Raw genomic sequence first — 16528 nt, forward strand, 5'->3', positions numbered from 1 at the left:
TTAATTCTAATTAAAATTCAGTTCAGTTTCCTTAATGGAGTTCTAATGACAAGTTTATATATATATATTTTTTTTTCTTTTTTGCTCTTTACTGTGACTCATGTTTGATTCCAGCATCTTTTAAGAGACTATTGACTGAAAATAGAGTATTTATCAAGTGATTTTTTTTTTTGTTTACTACACCAAACCATAAAGACAAGGTAGCAAACATTATTTCCTTTACTTGACTTAACGTACTGATACAGCAGCACAAAATACTCAAGAAAACACTACAAGAAAAAGTCCTGCTACTTAAGTAAAAAGTGCATGAGTATTGGCAGCACAAGATAGTTAAAGTCTTAAGTTAAAGTATTGGTTTGATCTGACTGATTTATTATTATAAATGGCATTATTGGATTATTATTGAAACATCTGCATTTTTATTCAGAAGATTAATGGGAGAGAAAGTAGAAACAACAACATTCTGATACATAATTCTGTTTTCACTCTGGGACATAGTGGCTGCTTTCATCCATTTTAGTGGAAACACAAATCTGGGTCGAGGATACATGCCTTAACAAGAAAAGTAAGGTTTGCTTTGGAGCGCTGAAAGAGTGACCCGACGGCTCCCAGCAACCTCCATAAAGTGTCGCGTCAAACCATTTGGTTAAAGTGGAAAACTCACTGCCCGTCACTTAACCTCTGCTAAGGCAAAACATTCAGTAAATATAACTTTGAGAGCTGTGCGCCTTCAAAAAGGGGAGCAGACATAAACACTGAGCTCCTCGACCTTGCTTTATCTGTGACCGACACACACAAACACACACAGACACAAACACACACACACACAGTGTACCAACCAGTTTGGCTACGTAGTTGACAACCAGCGAGTCGATCTTCTTCTTCCCCAGTCGAGGCAGGTGTCTGTTGAGGTGATCTCGGAGCTTCTCAACCGTCTGCAATGTAAAATACAAGAAGGAAAAAAAATTTATTTTCCATGCATGCGTGTGTGTGTGTGTGCGGCTTGGAGTGAAACTTTGTGTTTGTGTGTTTTAAGCATACTTTGCAGCGCATTCAGCAGGGTCAAATTGAGTTCACCCTAGAATTTTCCCTCGACTACAGTGTCCCAAAATTGATTTAAGCGAGGAGAGGAGAGGAAGAGGAGAGGAAAAGGATGCAGAGGATGAGGAAGGTTTTAAAAAAAAAAAAAGACAGACAATTGATGTCCTTCTGGGAGGAAAACAAGGGAAGTAAAAAGGAGACAAGGAGACGAGCAGAGAGTAAAAACGAGACAGAATAGACAAGAAAAAAAGGGGGTAAAAATGGAAGAAGTGATGGAAGGAACAAGGAGAGAAAGAGCAGAGGACTGGGTCATTCTAAGAATAGCTGAGAGACTGTTAGCATCTCCACTGAACTCCATTAAATTGAAGCTATCTGCTCTTTAAAAACTATGCTGAGCACAGGAAAACTGGAGGATATGAAATTGTCCATCAAACAGCGCACAGTAAAAAAAAAAGAAAAAGATGCAGGACAGGGACCTTAAGATGCCCTTTTTTTTAAAGTGTCGACTCATCTGAAGCGTAACAGGAACTTCACCTTAAAAGATGACTATGGAGGGAAATAATCGGTTGTCAGCATTTCACGATGGATTTTAAGCGCTCCATTTATCAACTCTTGTTAAAGGAAAAATCCACCTTAAGGAGCTGTTAAACTGTTGTATATCAACAATCTGCGACACTCGATTGCGTTTTACAATGAACTGCTTTTCTATGCAGCCACTTCCTCTTTTCCTACAGTTAATGTCAGTGGAAGGAAACACACATTTGGTGCATTGTGCACAATTTCTCAAACTAACAAAAAGGGTGTCAAAGTAGACGGCAACTGATAAACAGTGCAGGCTGTTGTTTATCTTCTGCTCCTGCTCTTTCATTATGAATGACAGGATGTTAACTGCTGTCTTTCTGGAAGGCTGCAGGACTTTCAGCTTTTGAAATATCTCCATGATTTCTCATGACAAACTGAATGATCCTTGAAATCAATATTTAACCTCTTGAACTCAAAGCAATTTCCACGTGTTTTATGCCTCGTCTACCAGTTTTACTCACCATGGCCGCATTTTTCACTGCAATATAAAGTCCTGCACCTCGACGAAAACAGCACAACCATGACTATAAGTAGAGAACTCAAAAATGTATTTTGTGCAGTATGACACAGCTACAATGCCATAAATTAGAATTTCTTTGACTATTTATATATTGATTTTTATTTTGTTTCTATATTTGTGTTCTGTCTGCACTCAGTGAACACTGCCTGAAGTTCATCCTAAAAGTCCCAGATTTTATTTATTTATTTTTTTTTAACATAACTGTTGGTAATGGTTTCACAGCTGCACCATTTATTTGTGACAAATTTAAGTATTCATGTTATAGTTACATCATATATGGGTCAAGATAGTATTGAGGAACTTTTGAAGTCGATGGGATAAATCTTCCATAAATTTTTATTAAAAGTAAAAAAAAAAACTAATGTTTTTTATGTTCATTATGATCATGTCTTCCATCATTATTTATTATGGAAACGATCACTTAATAAAAAAATGACTGGATATCACTAAAATGTCAACTAAATAACCGTCCAAATTTAACAATAGCCACCTTCTAATTAACCAAACAATAATAAAATGAGCTGATTCAAAAATTATTTTTATTATGTTCTTTTTAGTAATTTGAGATAATCATGACAGATATTTCTTTTTTGGCAATATATCAAATTTTATCGGGAAAGTAACGAATTGTAACCTTGTCTGAGAAATCACTTTCAGCTAAGTTCCCCATTACAAAAACACCTCTCATGGAAGTGTGTTAATTCCAGATCACATGACCTGCTCCACATGATGTCATTTCCTCCTGAAGAAAAGACTGGCCAGACTCCAAGGCTTTCTGAGTTATTTAATATAAAGTAGTGTGTGAGTCAAGTGTGGATTTATGGCATGTCAACATGTTTACTACAATATCTTTATAAATAACTTTCCATTTCAATTTTACTCAATTGTATGTATAATATGTAGAAGAATCTTTCTCTAAAAATGCCATTTGGTGTTTGGTTATAGGCGGCCATGTTGATTTTAGGCCTGAAAAAAGCAAAAATGTCAACTATGATACCTGTCAACTATGCTACAAATAGTCCTGCAATTATATATTGACCCATATCATATTTTAAGCTAAAATTTGGTGAAGTTTACCAACCAAATGGCATGTCACACATGAGAAGTTCAGGGACCTCCGTAAAGTTGAAAATTCTTTCTATTTTTACAGTTTCTGACATTATAAGTGGATTTTTTCGTGAAGACAACATGTCTTTCAAACCTATAGGTGGATTATTGGGCTCAGAGGGTTAACTGGGATCACAGCATTTCATTTAATTTACTTTCAAGTTCAAACTAAAATGTAATTGTCAACTGCGATGCCAAATTTTGGCCAAAAGTATGTAGACACCCAAACCAAATGCAGCATATAAAATGCCAAACAAAATCATAATTTTTACATCTTGTTTTGTTTTTTCTGTGAATTAAATATATATGTATGTATGTATGTATGTATGTATGTATGTATGTATGTATGTATGTATGTATGTATATATATATATATATATATACACATGCACAGCATATAGACTACGCATTTACATCTAATCTAATTATGATGCTTCTCAGATAATATGCTCGGACATGTTCAACCAGGAAAAGACCCCTGGGATTATGTCTGTTGTATGGCTTTGGAATGTCTCAGAAGATGTGGCTGCTGCCCCTGCAACCCACACCCAGATAAATGGTAGAAAATAGATGGATGGATTTACTGTGTAGCCTTCCCACCAGATTTCTGAACCTGACTGCTTTGCTGATCATTCATTTGTTCCCACAATGAACATTCATGTCATATCAGCAGTACTGTTTCTAAACTTTCCGTAAAAGTTTCTAAGCTGTAAATGAAGTTCACATCAACATCCAAGTTTTAATTTAGGAGAGTGAGAGACTCCAGTTTTTCTGAAAGTTCCAATGCATCTTGCTTAATCAGTAATTAAATAATTTGGAAGCCTGAAAACCAATGAAACATGGACACATCACGTCAACCAAAGTTGGTAGTTCAAGGTAATTAAACCCTAATTTAATGAGGTCAGATCAAGGGTGTAAACTTCAGTCAGACTTTGGGAGGAAACCTGGTTTATTTGAGCTGATAAAAAATTCACCTCCGTAACTCCAGTCCCATAACATAATTAAAACACTGAAATATAATTTCTGCTGCTGTGTGATGCTGTAGGTATTTATTAAAGTCATAGGAAAGAATCTGACACGTAGCCAGCTGTGGGCAACAAACAGGACTTCAGTAGGTGTGTTCATGTTTCTGCAAAATCCAGAATTACGTTCAGTGACACCTGAAAAGTCACAATAATAGCTGCATTATGGCAGACATGATGCAATAGATACCAGAGGGTGGTGTAGCGCTGCGTGGACACAAGTTTGGATTTGATCTACCCTGAATGGGTCACCTGAGTGACTGTGTGTGATGCTGAAAGATCAAACAACCCCAGGAAACATCACTGAGATGTTGTACTGTATGTAATAGACAGCCAACGAGCCACTGAGCAAAACAGATGAAAGCTGATTTATGATGTTGCAGAGCTCAGAGTGTTCACACCTCTGCTGACTAAAGACACAAATTGAGGCTTTTGAACTCTCTGTAGTTTTCATTCTGGGTCAAAGTCTGTGCAGAAATGTGAAGAAAAGCTTGAAAGACTGGAAAACACGCACAGTGGCTTGGTGGTTAACACTTTTGCCTTGTAGCTAGAAGATCCCTGGTTTACGTCCCAGCCTTCCCAGGATCGTTCTGCATGGAGTTTACATGTTCTCTCTGGGTTTTCTCCAGGGACGCTGGCTTCCTCCCACAGTCCAAAAACATGCTGAGGTTAATTGGTAACTGTAAATTGCTCATAGGTGTGAATGTAAGTGTGATTGTTTGTCTTTGTATAGACTGGTGAGCTGTCCAAAGTGTCCCCTACCTTTGCCCTAAGTCAGCTGGGGTAGACTCCAGTCTCCTGCAACCCATACTTTTTTACCAAGGTGTTGTGTGTGTTCAGGCATTGACAATTTTCTCACCAGGCCTATGAGTGCCCTCTGTTGATGGTCCTCCTCCTGGAAAAGTGGCACCAGCTTCTTATCTGGAAGAGACCAGGCAATAGTGAGCGTACGCACATAAAAGAAACGTTTGAAGAAACCTTTGATGCTGCGGCTATGCTAGATTGAACACTACAGGCAGCCTGAGGTGTGTCAGTGCGCTAACATCATTAAACAGGCCATCAGTGGAAACAGAAGAAATGGAAAAGTTTGGCTTTTTTTTATGACTTTAATTTAAAAAAAGAGGACATTAATAAATTCTTTTGGTGTTTTTTTCGCTTTAAAAATACATCCCAAACCTTCGGGGTTATGGGGCTGCAGTCTCGCTGTGTGGGTGTGAAAGTGTGTGTGAAAGTGCGTATTCTTGCTGCAGTTGTTTTATGTCAGTCACACAAAAGAGGACCACACTTCTGCTCGGGTAGTTTAGATGAATGATTACACACTTGCATACACAAATGTACGCCATCTTTTGATCACTTTTACACACATGTAAGAAGCGGACTTTTTGATGTTACAGTAAAACACGATAAAGATATAAATAACGCTCTTAAGGGTACAGCTAACTTACAGACTGTGCTGCCAAACTCACGATGCGTGTCAGCAGCTCAAAGTACTCAACTGTTTTAAATGTACATATTTTTAGACAGTTAGTTGATGCTCTTATTCACAGCTAGCAGGCATGTCTCAAGAACTGAAAACAGGACACTCAGACTCACTATCTCTTCACAATTGTTTATGGAATGTATTCTTCCAAAAAGAAAAAAAAAACGGAGATCATCAGCAAATTTGTATAAAGCGACAATCATTTAGGTAACTTATCTTCAAAAAAGCCAAATATTTAGTTGTTCCACCTGTTCAGATATGAGAGTTTGCTGGTTTTCCCTTTCTTATATGATTATTATGTGGTGTAAAATCAAAACTGAAAACACGAATATGCGTACAAGCTCAGCAAGCTACTCAGAATTTTGTCCTGTTGCTACTGGAAATAGAAACTGAGCAATCAACAGTCATCGAGCTTAAATTTCCATAAACCTGCTTCCTCGTTGCCCATGAAGTGAGCCATTCAGAATGAGTGGCTGCCTCACATTCCACCAGGTTTATTTACTCTCTAGAGCTGCTTCTGCCAACTGCATAATTCGTCGGCTATGAGAAAAACACATCAAATGTTCTCGTCTTGGCTGCCAGAGTGAACACGAGAGTCTTCATGTACTCCCAGCATCTAAATGACTAAAAATCCAGGGAATTATTTTTGTTTTTGCTGCCAATGTCACCTTAGTAAAATGAAAATCTTTAGTGTTAGCACGTTGTTGACATGCAGCTAATGTAGCTATGGTTAGCATTAGTTTTTATTGCACTCCCATAGGTCGGAGCTCTGTGGAAATTGTAACAATGAGGGATGTTCGGAGATGGTGGAAACCTTAAACCCAGCCAGTGTTTACATCTGATTGCTTCTCTCCTGCTCTCTGTGCTCAAATCTGTTTATTAACATAGCCGACTTGACATATTTTTCTGTTTCTGTAGTCAGACAACAAAACGAGTAGGAAAAAGTGACTAAAACTGAAGTAAAAACGAGTCCGTTTCCATTTCCAACCTGCCGCTCTACACCACTAAACGACAGATTTTCTTACTCTGACATTTACTGACAACCTCACTGAACACACAAGTTAATAACAAAAGCTGTGCTGTGAATTCGACAACATTCCCATGTAAAATGACTGCTTAGAGAGAAAATTAGAAGTGTCAGAAAATCCTGGTCTCACACACTGTTTCACATTTATGTTTGCGTTATGCAGTCAAACAGAGGCACAGAGAGATTCTTCTTCCTGAAGAAGGCATGAACAGCAGTCACTCAGCTGCATTTACAGCTGCAGACACTGAAACAGTCATGCTGAAATTAACCATTTTTGCATTATTTTGAGCAGAAAATTTGAAAGACGTGAGATTTCTATTAATTTGCTGAAAAGGGGTCACAATATGGGACCTTTAATTTAAATACATTGTTCTTGGTTTTACCCTTCTTTGGCTACATAAATTATATATATATCCGTATTACAATGGACTCTTGGAAATTGTAAAGAGCATTTTTTTTCCTCCACAATTTTGAACTTTCTTTATAGACCAAGCATTTAATTAAAAAAGGCCTCAAAGCACGAAATCTTTGGGGTTTCTGTTGTACTTCCTCCCTTTGTTTGTTTACCCGCCAATTTTATGCATCACCTGTCACTGAACATCCAATCAGTGTTCCCAGTATCTATGCTCCCTGCTGTTCCTCATTCAGTTGCCAGATTGTGTGTGCTGTTTCGTTCTTTGTTCATTTTCTTGTGTTTGACTGTTTGCTTGTTTTTTGGATTTTTGCCTTTGTTTGCTCCCTTGTTAGAATTGTTTCCAATGCTGACAGAGCTCCTGTGCCTGAGTCATTGGCTGCTTAAGTAAAAGATTTGTCTAGTAGACTTTAACCTGGTCTCCTGCATCACATTTGATTCCTTTTTGCTCTAAACAGTTGCACTATAGCCCTAAACCAAATCTCTACACTTTAAGTCATTTCAGAAAGTGCACACAGCATGAATAGGCAATTGTATAAGTAGCACATAACATAAATATATGCTAACAAGACTAACAGCTCAACCTGCTAATAGCTCTCTGAGGCTGTATTTGTGCACACTGGTGCTTTGAGCTAAATGCTAAGTCAGCATGCAAACACAAATGCTATGTGGTTTGCTGTTCAACATCTTAGTTCAGAGGCTTAGGAGGCTATTTATTGCATTCATAAACCAAATTTTCTCTTGTTGATGACATTGTATGTGAAATATTAAGGCCATCTTGTAGTGGTTGAGATGCTTCAGTCCAAACCAAGCTGTGGGATCACAAATCCAAAGGACTGACAGACTAACAATGGCCTGGCTAGAACCACACCGCTGGCATGACTGTAAAATTGGTACATCAGCCATCAAAATTGAGAAATCAAGGAGGAATTGGCGTCATCAGTACAAAAATAATGACCCCCAAACCCACCGGTGGGGTGAAAAGGCATGTTGGCTTCAAATGAAACTCCAAAATTACACCATTTATCAGAAACCATAAAACAGAAACATTGGATTTTCACCTTTTCAATGGGCCTTTAATTATTATTGCGCAATTTACAGCCTGGTTCAGAAAATGAAACCAACTGTAAGCTTGAAATTGTGATAATTACTCACAATCAGCTTCTTCTATGTGTCTTGTTTTTAAAATTACCTAATAAGTACAGGTATCTCTTAGCAGATCCTGTAAAATAAATAAATAAAATCACAACTGAGATGGCATGACTGAGAAAATTGTCCCCATCAGTCATGTGACCAAAAATTCTGGGACTTCTCAGCTGAAATGGGCTGAACTGCAGGCCATGTATATGCAAATAAAGAGGAGACAGTATGGGAACAAATTTAAAATGTGAGCAGTTAAATATATGTAATATGTAGAGCCATAATCTTTCCCCTAGAATTGGTAAGAACCGCGGGCACCAGTAAAAATGTTGTCCATGTTGGTTCCACATTTTTCTCAATCTTTGTAAAATAAATATTTCAAGAATACCAGCTTTAGTTTGTGCTTTTTTTTATGATTTATGATATTATGACTGCGTCACTCTCTCCTTCTGGCCATGGCTGTTCTGTTGCCATAGAGGTGCAGGACTCTATATTTTAGTGAAAAATGAGCCCACGGTAGGCAAAAATGTGACAGGAATAAATAAAATGCCCAGAAACTGCTCAGGGTTCAGTGGGTCAAAATGAACATTCGGTTTGTTTTCCTCTAACAACACAACAAAACAGGCTCCTGTGATTATGTGTACAATACATACAAAGCCGTTTAATAGCCAAATAGCTTCTTACATCAATGTTATCAACTATGAAAATGGCTTGTTGCATGCAAAGTAATCAAAATGCACTGTGTTTGTGTTTTGCAAGTGAATCTGAAGGAAGTTGTGGGTGTATGAGGTCATACATGAGGTAAGGGAAGGTCCCGTGTTGTGCTTGACACTGAACAGCTGCATTGGAGTCATGAGATAGAGAGACGGGCAGAAAACGAAAGAAAACAAGGCTGAGAGAGAGAGGAGAGGAAAGTACCAGACTCCTCGCTGTTATGTAACTGTAGCATTCCTCATCTCTCTGCTTGTTCTATCTTTCACTGTATTTTCATCTCTTCTCCCTTTCTTCCTCCCTCCCCTCCCCTCTTTCTCAACCTCTCCCTCCAAGATAAATTAGTGTGGTGGTTTTGTTCAGCCGAGTTCTCCAGTGGGCATGAAGAATGCAGCCTCAAAAGAATACACAAACCCATGCACACTCGCGCACAGTTTTGAGGTACGTTATGAGCCAAGATTTTGTTATTTATGACATTCACACTCCATGTAATACATGCGTGCACCTGTGTGAGTCTCTGTATAAATGTTTGTGAGTGTATGTGCATGTTGAGTGTGCTGTCTTACCGAGACACCAGGTGTCCACCATTGATAGAACTCTACAAAAGAAGAAGAAAAGCTTTGTGAGAAAACAATCCCTCAAGCCAGCATTATAATAAGAGTCTTACTTTCTATGCTGTAAGCCGAGGCAGTATAATGCTACACTGCTGCAGTCGGCAGCAAAAATATATCGCAACTATAAAAGCAAAAAGTTGGTAAGCAGTTCTGGAGTTCGGCCTCGAGGAAGAGCAGTTAGTTATAAACCCAAAAAGGATGTTGGTTTGATCTCTGGCACAAACAGGACAGAGTTATATTTAATTCAGACTCCATCATTAGGTCACTTCATTATAAAACGTTGAGGGGTTGCAGTTATGTTCTCACTTTTAAGGTATTTAAAGTGAAAGTGGGTATTTTCCACTTGGTAACTGGCTGAATGGATCTCAATAGTCAGAGCAGGTATTGGATATTGTGTATTTTCAAAGCTGTGGGAGTTTGCAGTGAGCATGAAGATCAAAAGTGAAACACGGAAGTCAATTTCAAAAAGAAGAAAGCATTCGCTGAAGTGAGAATCTGGTGATCAAACAGAGAACAGACATTTCTGCTCTGTGAAGTCAGTGTTTTCTGGTTTACACTGACTTAAGTAATGGAAACTGAACTTCTGCCATCCACAATCCTGTTCAACATCCATGTTCATATCGCCTTACAAAGAGCATGGAAAGATGTATTTGTCTAGACCCCCGGAAGGTCATGAAAATTATGTAACGAAATTCCGTCTAATCAAAAACCCCATGAAAAGACCAAAACCAACAATGAACTGATCGGACTAACAAGTGTTTCCTGTGTAGCCAAAATCTGATATTTCAGTTCAGTACAGTCCAGTTTCATTTATACAACACCAGTTCACAACATAAGTCATATCAGGGCATTTCGCATAGGAAGGTCAAGACCTTACAATATTAAATCATAGAGAGAAACCCAGCGAATGCCTTTGAGCAAGGACTTGGCACCAATGGAGGAAATAGCTTGATTTTAACATGAAAAACCTCCGGCAGAATCAGGCTGAAGGGGGGCAGCCATCTGCCTCGACCTCTTTGCCCTCTATCCCCACTGTTGTGGGGATAGAGGGCAATACTGACTGTATTCACGTAGCACATTTCATTCTAGTCTGGAGTCAAGGTGCTGCACATTAAATACAGCAGGTACATATGGAGCACACATGCAAAACATACATGTGACTAGACACAACCAAGTACATCAATATGGCACTTAAAATGGAAAAAAATGTTAACGGAGCGTATCTAATACAGTCCAGCAGCTGGGAGCACAAAACCGTTGCACCGACTCCCTGAATGTTCCGCAGCATGTACTAGTAGAACATATGAGAGTTCTGAAAGGTTCATATTATGTAAGCAGGTCAGAGAAGCTGTGGAACAAGTGCTTTAGAACTTTATGAACAAGAAGTCTAATTTTGTAGTCAATTCTGAAATGAACTGGTCATGCACCTGAAAACAGGCGCGATATGATCAAATTTGTTTCTTTTAAATAACACGGTAGAATCATGAAACCTGGACCTACTCCCTATTTGTCCATATGGCCTTTCCAATGAGCCTACCCATGAATCTGTATGATGTCAGGAAGTGGGCGTTACCTTGGAATTTTAAAAAATTTTTTCTGTATCTCGAGAATGGAAGGTTGCAGAGACTCTGGACCCAGACTGGCGTGTTCAGTATGGCCGAATTATGTCAACGGATAACACTACCAAACGTCTAGCATGTCCAGTTTGGGAGATATTTGTGAACATTTTTGCCCATTCACTTTCAATGGGGATACATAGACGTGACATTGACAGTGTGACTCCCAAAATTTGCCCCGCAGAGAGGGCTTAGGAGCATGTTGTTTCAGACCATTCTGAGTCATTTGGGATAGATTTTTGGTGGCACTTTTTTGGGTCCCATATATGTGTTAGTGTAGGATTACAGTTAGGAGTAGGGGTAATAACCACGATCTTGGTTTTGAGGAATCTTCTGTTCTTAAGAATTCAGGCAGCAGCATTTTGGATCAAACATAGACTGGTCACAATCATTATAGTGAGAAGGGCATTACCAAAGTCCAATAGACAAGAAATATATACAACTTCTTCAGCTTCTGTTGGTGGCACAGTTCTAAAATGTCAGACTTAATACTGACCGAAGCAGCATTTGTTAGCGAAAATAAAGCTGGAAGACAGCATAGTTCTTGTAGCAAATGCTTAGCACAAAGTAGTTGTCCCAGTTGAACCGGATTAATTTGTGGGACATCCAATTATTATTTTTTTCATGCAAGAAGAGATTCTCCATGTATAACCGTGTGTCACAGACGACCTCACATCCTGTGTTTATGAATTATAAGCTTCTGTTAATGGCACAGTTCTAAAATGTTGAATTTAATTTCTGACCTACGCAGCATTAGCTAGGGGAAAATAAAGCTGGAAGAAAGCATAGTTCTTGTAGCAAATGCTTGGCAAAAATAGCTTGTCCTAATCAAACTAGATTAATTTGTGGGGCATCCAACTGTTATTTTTTTTCATGCAAAAACAGTTTCTCCATGTATCACCATGTGTCATCTGCGTACAGACGCCTCATATCCTGCGTTTATGAATTATGTGGTCAAGAGGCAGGATGTACAGATTGCTGTGCGTGATCCTCTTGTAGTTTATCCTGAGTCGATCCCACTATACAACATGATCCTACTGCTTTAAAGACTCACAAGAGCACTTAATAGCACTTCAAAATTAATAATTTAGAGCTCAAAATAGTCCCAGACAAATGCACTTTTCTTCCTGTAAGTAAAGCTTGCTGAGAACTACAGTGTCTTTGGAAAGGAAGAAATTCAATACTTGAAAGCCATTTTTAAAGATATAAATGTATTGTAGGAGCAAGTAGGCTAAGAGCCTGGAGAAGTCAGAAAGTATTGAGAGGAGGGGTAGTAAGGCATAGTTTGTTTGGGTCTTTTCAGGGAATAAGAAAAATGTAGAACACCAGCTTTATCCTCATAGGTTGGATGCCGTTTAAAGAATTTCACAGCCAGTTTTGACTCCGGCTGTTTTAGGAATCAAGTGTTTTTGGCAATAATCTAAACTAAACTGACAGTAGCTGCAAAAGTGCTAAAATTTTAGACCAAACCTGATTTTTACAGCCAATAACCCCATCAGGCCGATCAGCTTATGCATTTTAAAAGTAGGGCACACTGGTAAAAAGTCCCATCCGTTTGACCTTTATCAAGACAGAACCGGTAGTGTTGCAGGTCTTTTGAGGTTTAATGTTTTGAACTTATAGGACCTCATTAGAGAAAGCTATGTAATTTCTCCACACACAGTGTAGAGGTGCAGCCATGTTTCCCTCCCTCCTGCTTCAGGACAGTGAGTCCGTAGCACATTTCTTAGCAAAGCTCCGGTGGGAGGCAGACCTACTTCTTTGTGTTCTCTTCCATGTGATTCATGTGGCTGGAAGGTCTCTTCTCGAACCTCTGAAACAAGCAACAGCATCATGGGAGGGCTGAAAATACGCTGCCATTGTTTGACAAAAACCCACATGCATGCTGACAAGGACACACATAAAGAGACGCACAAAGCAGTCAGTTTCCCATCCCTCACTGGCAAACAATTAATCAATCACTGGTGATTCAACTTACAGTATGGAAATGACGATTCACTGGTGATTTATGATAATTAATACACAAGAGAGGTTTCAGTTGGAGGACGCAAACACACACCTCTGCCACCAGTTTATCCCAGTCGGCCTGGATGTGTGAGGGTCTGTATCTGGGGTTGGGAGCAGCATCCAGATATTTTGTCCTCTCTGTGTTCCACTGCAGCTCTGACCAGAAACCCTGGAGACTCCTGGCCTGCGCACAGATATACACAGGAAACAAACAACAACAACACCATAGTGACAAAGCAAGGACATTGCTGCAAAACAATGGACACAGTATACATTAAAACACATATAAACATTGGTGCATTTTAAACGTTTGAATGAAGTTGACTATGGGTATCTTTGCTTACATTATATACATATCAGGGGGCTTTTTTGTGTCAAATACACATTCCGAGTCATAAAAACCCTAAATATTCACCTACAGCATATACTCTCAATTGAGCCGCCAAGCTCCAAAATAAGGCTACATTTTAATTTACCGATCCTGAAAATAAAGCAGTAGAAGGGCGTTTTTTTCCCATGATGATAAAGACAAATCATACATGTTGTTCTATAACTTATAAGTACCTATAGTGTTCTAAAAGCATGTAAAATTTTGAAAAACATATTGTTACCTTCCCTTTGAAGACAGTTTCAATATGCAGCTCAGTGATGCAAAACACACCAGGAACCTCTAACAAACACACTGGTACCACCTAGAACAAAAAGACAACAAAGGGAGTCTGTTTGTGCTACTTAGGGCCTAAAGAATAACACTGCATCCTCCTCTGCATTTATATCAAGACATATAGAGCTGCTTGTTTCCTCTCTATGCCTTTATGCATGTGTAAATGTATACATAAGTGTGCGTGGTACCTTGGTGTCGAATACAGAGGAGTACGGTAGGACTTTATCCAAGCCGAGAGACTTCTCATAGCCTATTCTGTACAAAGAGGCTGTGTGAGAGAGACAGACAGACAGGCACAGGACAGACAGACTTTTATTTCCTGAATTCAAAACACACGCACGTAGATTTTTTATCTCCTACGACAAATGAGGCACTTGAGATCACCACTGTCATTGTAATGTAGCAGTGAGCGCTGTCTGCTAATGCATCATTTACTAGGTCACCGTTATTGTCTTCCTATACTGTATCACCTGTGTTAATATGAACTCTTAAAGCAAGGTGGAGTGGTTATTGCAGCACCAATAAAATGTTAATATATTCAGCTCCGCTATCTAATGCAATTATCTACTCTCTGGGTGATGTTTTCCTTATATGAAATTAATATCTTGCACTGTTCTTGTTATTTCCTTTAACACAAGGCCAGATAAATGTGTTGCATGTCGACACGGTATTTTGCCATATTTGCACTGTTCTCCGCAAGTCTCCAAGGTCCCAAATCTATTTTTTAACTCCACAGACCTACGTGGGTTGCCTGACACAAGTGCACGAGCAAAAAATTTAAGAGCCAAACAAAGTTGATGAAAGAATTCGGCTTTGTGTAGACAAGATGTAAGCAGTCGAGTAACCACACACAGAAAGAGACATAAAAAGGCAAGGGAGCAGTTCGAACTCTAAAAGGAAGAAGAAATGATACTCGGGAGGCTCTTGTGTGTCCCAGTGATTCAGCCGCCACTGACCTAAAATGAATTCCTGGATCTGACTGAAGGATTCAAAGGTGTTCACGTTGTCACAGAGCCATTCGATGATCTGGAGGCATAATAGAAACACACATTAGACAGGTGTTGTTGTGCAGTGGTGGGAGCTCAGCATTAGGCAGCTGTTTTATTGCACGATGTTCTTGTATCACATTTTCTTAAAATGTGGACAATCCCCTCTGTAAAATCACTATGTGACTAGACAGTCTTCTACCCTTTAGCTCTTTGAGTTCCAAAACATACCAGCTGGTTTGAAAGGCATGTTATCTTTGAAGAAAATCGCCCAACTACTATAATTTTTTAAAAACAGAGAGAATCCTTAGTTTTTTAACTTTCCAAAGGGCCTTGAACTATTCATATGTGATGTGCCAAAATTCAAATTAAGCCTAAAGTTGTGCTATTTCATGGAAAGCATGTTTTTTGAAAATTTGCTCAAACAAATTTGTAGGCAGTTGTACTAACAAAATTCAATATAAAAAACACCACAGTGCAACAGTGAAGCCATTAGTAACTCATCTGCGACCAAAGACGTGTCAGGAATTTAGGGAGTTTTCAGATGAACTGCAGGCATTGCTTTTACAATGTAAGAAGTAAAATATCTGTAGTATGTACAAACACATTGTTTTTCCTTGTATTGTAATACCTCAAGCATGTTGTACATATTAATTCCAGCTTTTAAATTTTTTGTAAAATAAATAGTCAAAGAAATTCCACATTTGTTTTTTTGTTATATTCACGATTTATGCCATTATAACTTTATTATACTTCACAGATGAAGTTTTTGAGTTCTCTCTACTTCTAGCTATAGTTGTGCTGTTTCCACAAAGATGCAGGACTTTATATTGCAGTAATGTGACAAGGACAAAAAACGCCCAGAGAATTTGTGGAAGTATTAGGTTTCTTTCAAAATTAGCTAAGGGAATCGCTAACACTCTCATGTCCATGTGCTACATACAGCTAAAGTTAGCAGCAGGTTAGCTTAGCTTAGCATAAAGACTGAAGAAAGGGGGAAGCACTCCAGCTTACAAACTAACACAAAATATCTTGTTTTTTTTTTATTTGTATAAAAACTGAAGTGTAAGAACAATTATTGAACTATTTCTGACTTTTAGCATTTTTGCTATTTTTTAAAAAACCTTTATAACTTTAGTTACAGAGCCATCTAACTTTGTTCAGCTTTTATGCTAAACTAAGCTGATTATCTGCTGGCTTAATTTTTACTGTACAAATGTGAGAGTAGAGAGTAGCACTGAGCTTCTCATGTAATCCTCAGCAGGAAAGCTAATAGCTAAGTGTCTCTGAAAATGGCAGACAAATGACAGATATTCATGGTTGCTCTGCAATGACATTCTCCTGATTTTTATTTAGCGCCGTCATCAGGACCACATTTCTTTCATTTATCAGAAACTTTGGTTTATGACCAACTACCTCCTGGTTAACTAATTGCATTCAGGCTTACGTATGTTTTGCTAATTAGCAAGTTATGACAGTGAATAGGTAAACATTAGCATGTTAGCATTGTCATAGTGAGTGTGTTAGCATGTTCATGTTAGCTGGGTATCTTATTTAGGAATACAACAGTTTTAGTTTCTGATAAGAATTTTTTTGGGA

The 16528-nt window shown here is 38.5% G+C and overlaps 1 protein-coding gene across 1 annotated transcript in view; it reads right to left on the reverse strand.

The window, feature by feature from the left end:
* Positions 1–16528, reverse strand: part of gsap (gamma-secretase activating protein) — a 51163-nt gene that overhangs the window by 18269 nt on the left and 16366 nt on the right. The window contains exons 18-25 of the mRNA XM_023285796.3: positions 14900–14969; positions 14132–14211; positions 13891–13971; positions 13332–13463; positions 13030–13085; positions 9609–9640; positions 5132–5193; positions 840–935 (exon numbers count right to left, since the gene is read on the reverse strand). Coding sequence (XP_023141564.2) covers positions 840–935; positions 5132–5193; positions 9609–9640; positions 13030–13085; positions 13332–13463; positions 13891–13971; positions 14132–14211; positions 14900–14969 — 609 coding nt within the window. The remainder of the gene's footprint in view (positions 1–839; positions 936–5131; positions 5194–9608; positions 9641–13029; positions 13086–13331; positions 13464–13890; positions 13972–14131; positions 14212–14899; positions 14970–16528) is intronic.

Source organism: Amphiprion ocellaris, chromosome 21 (assembly GCF_022539595.1).
Source record: "Amphiprion ocellaris isolate individual 3 ecotype Okinawa chromosome 21, ASM2253959v1, whole genome shotgun sequence".
Taxonomy (NCBI): domain Eukaryota; kingdom Metazoa; phylum Chordata; class Actinopteri; family Pomacentridae; genus Amphiprion; species Amphiprion ocellaris.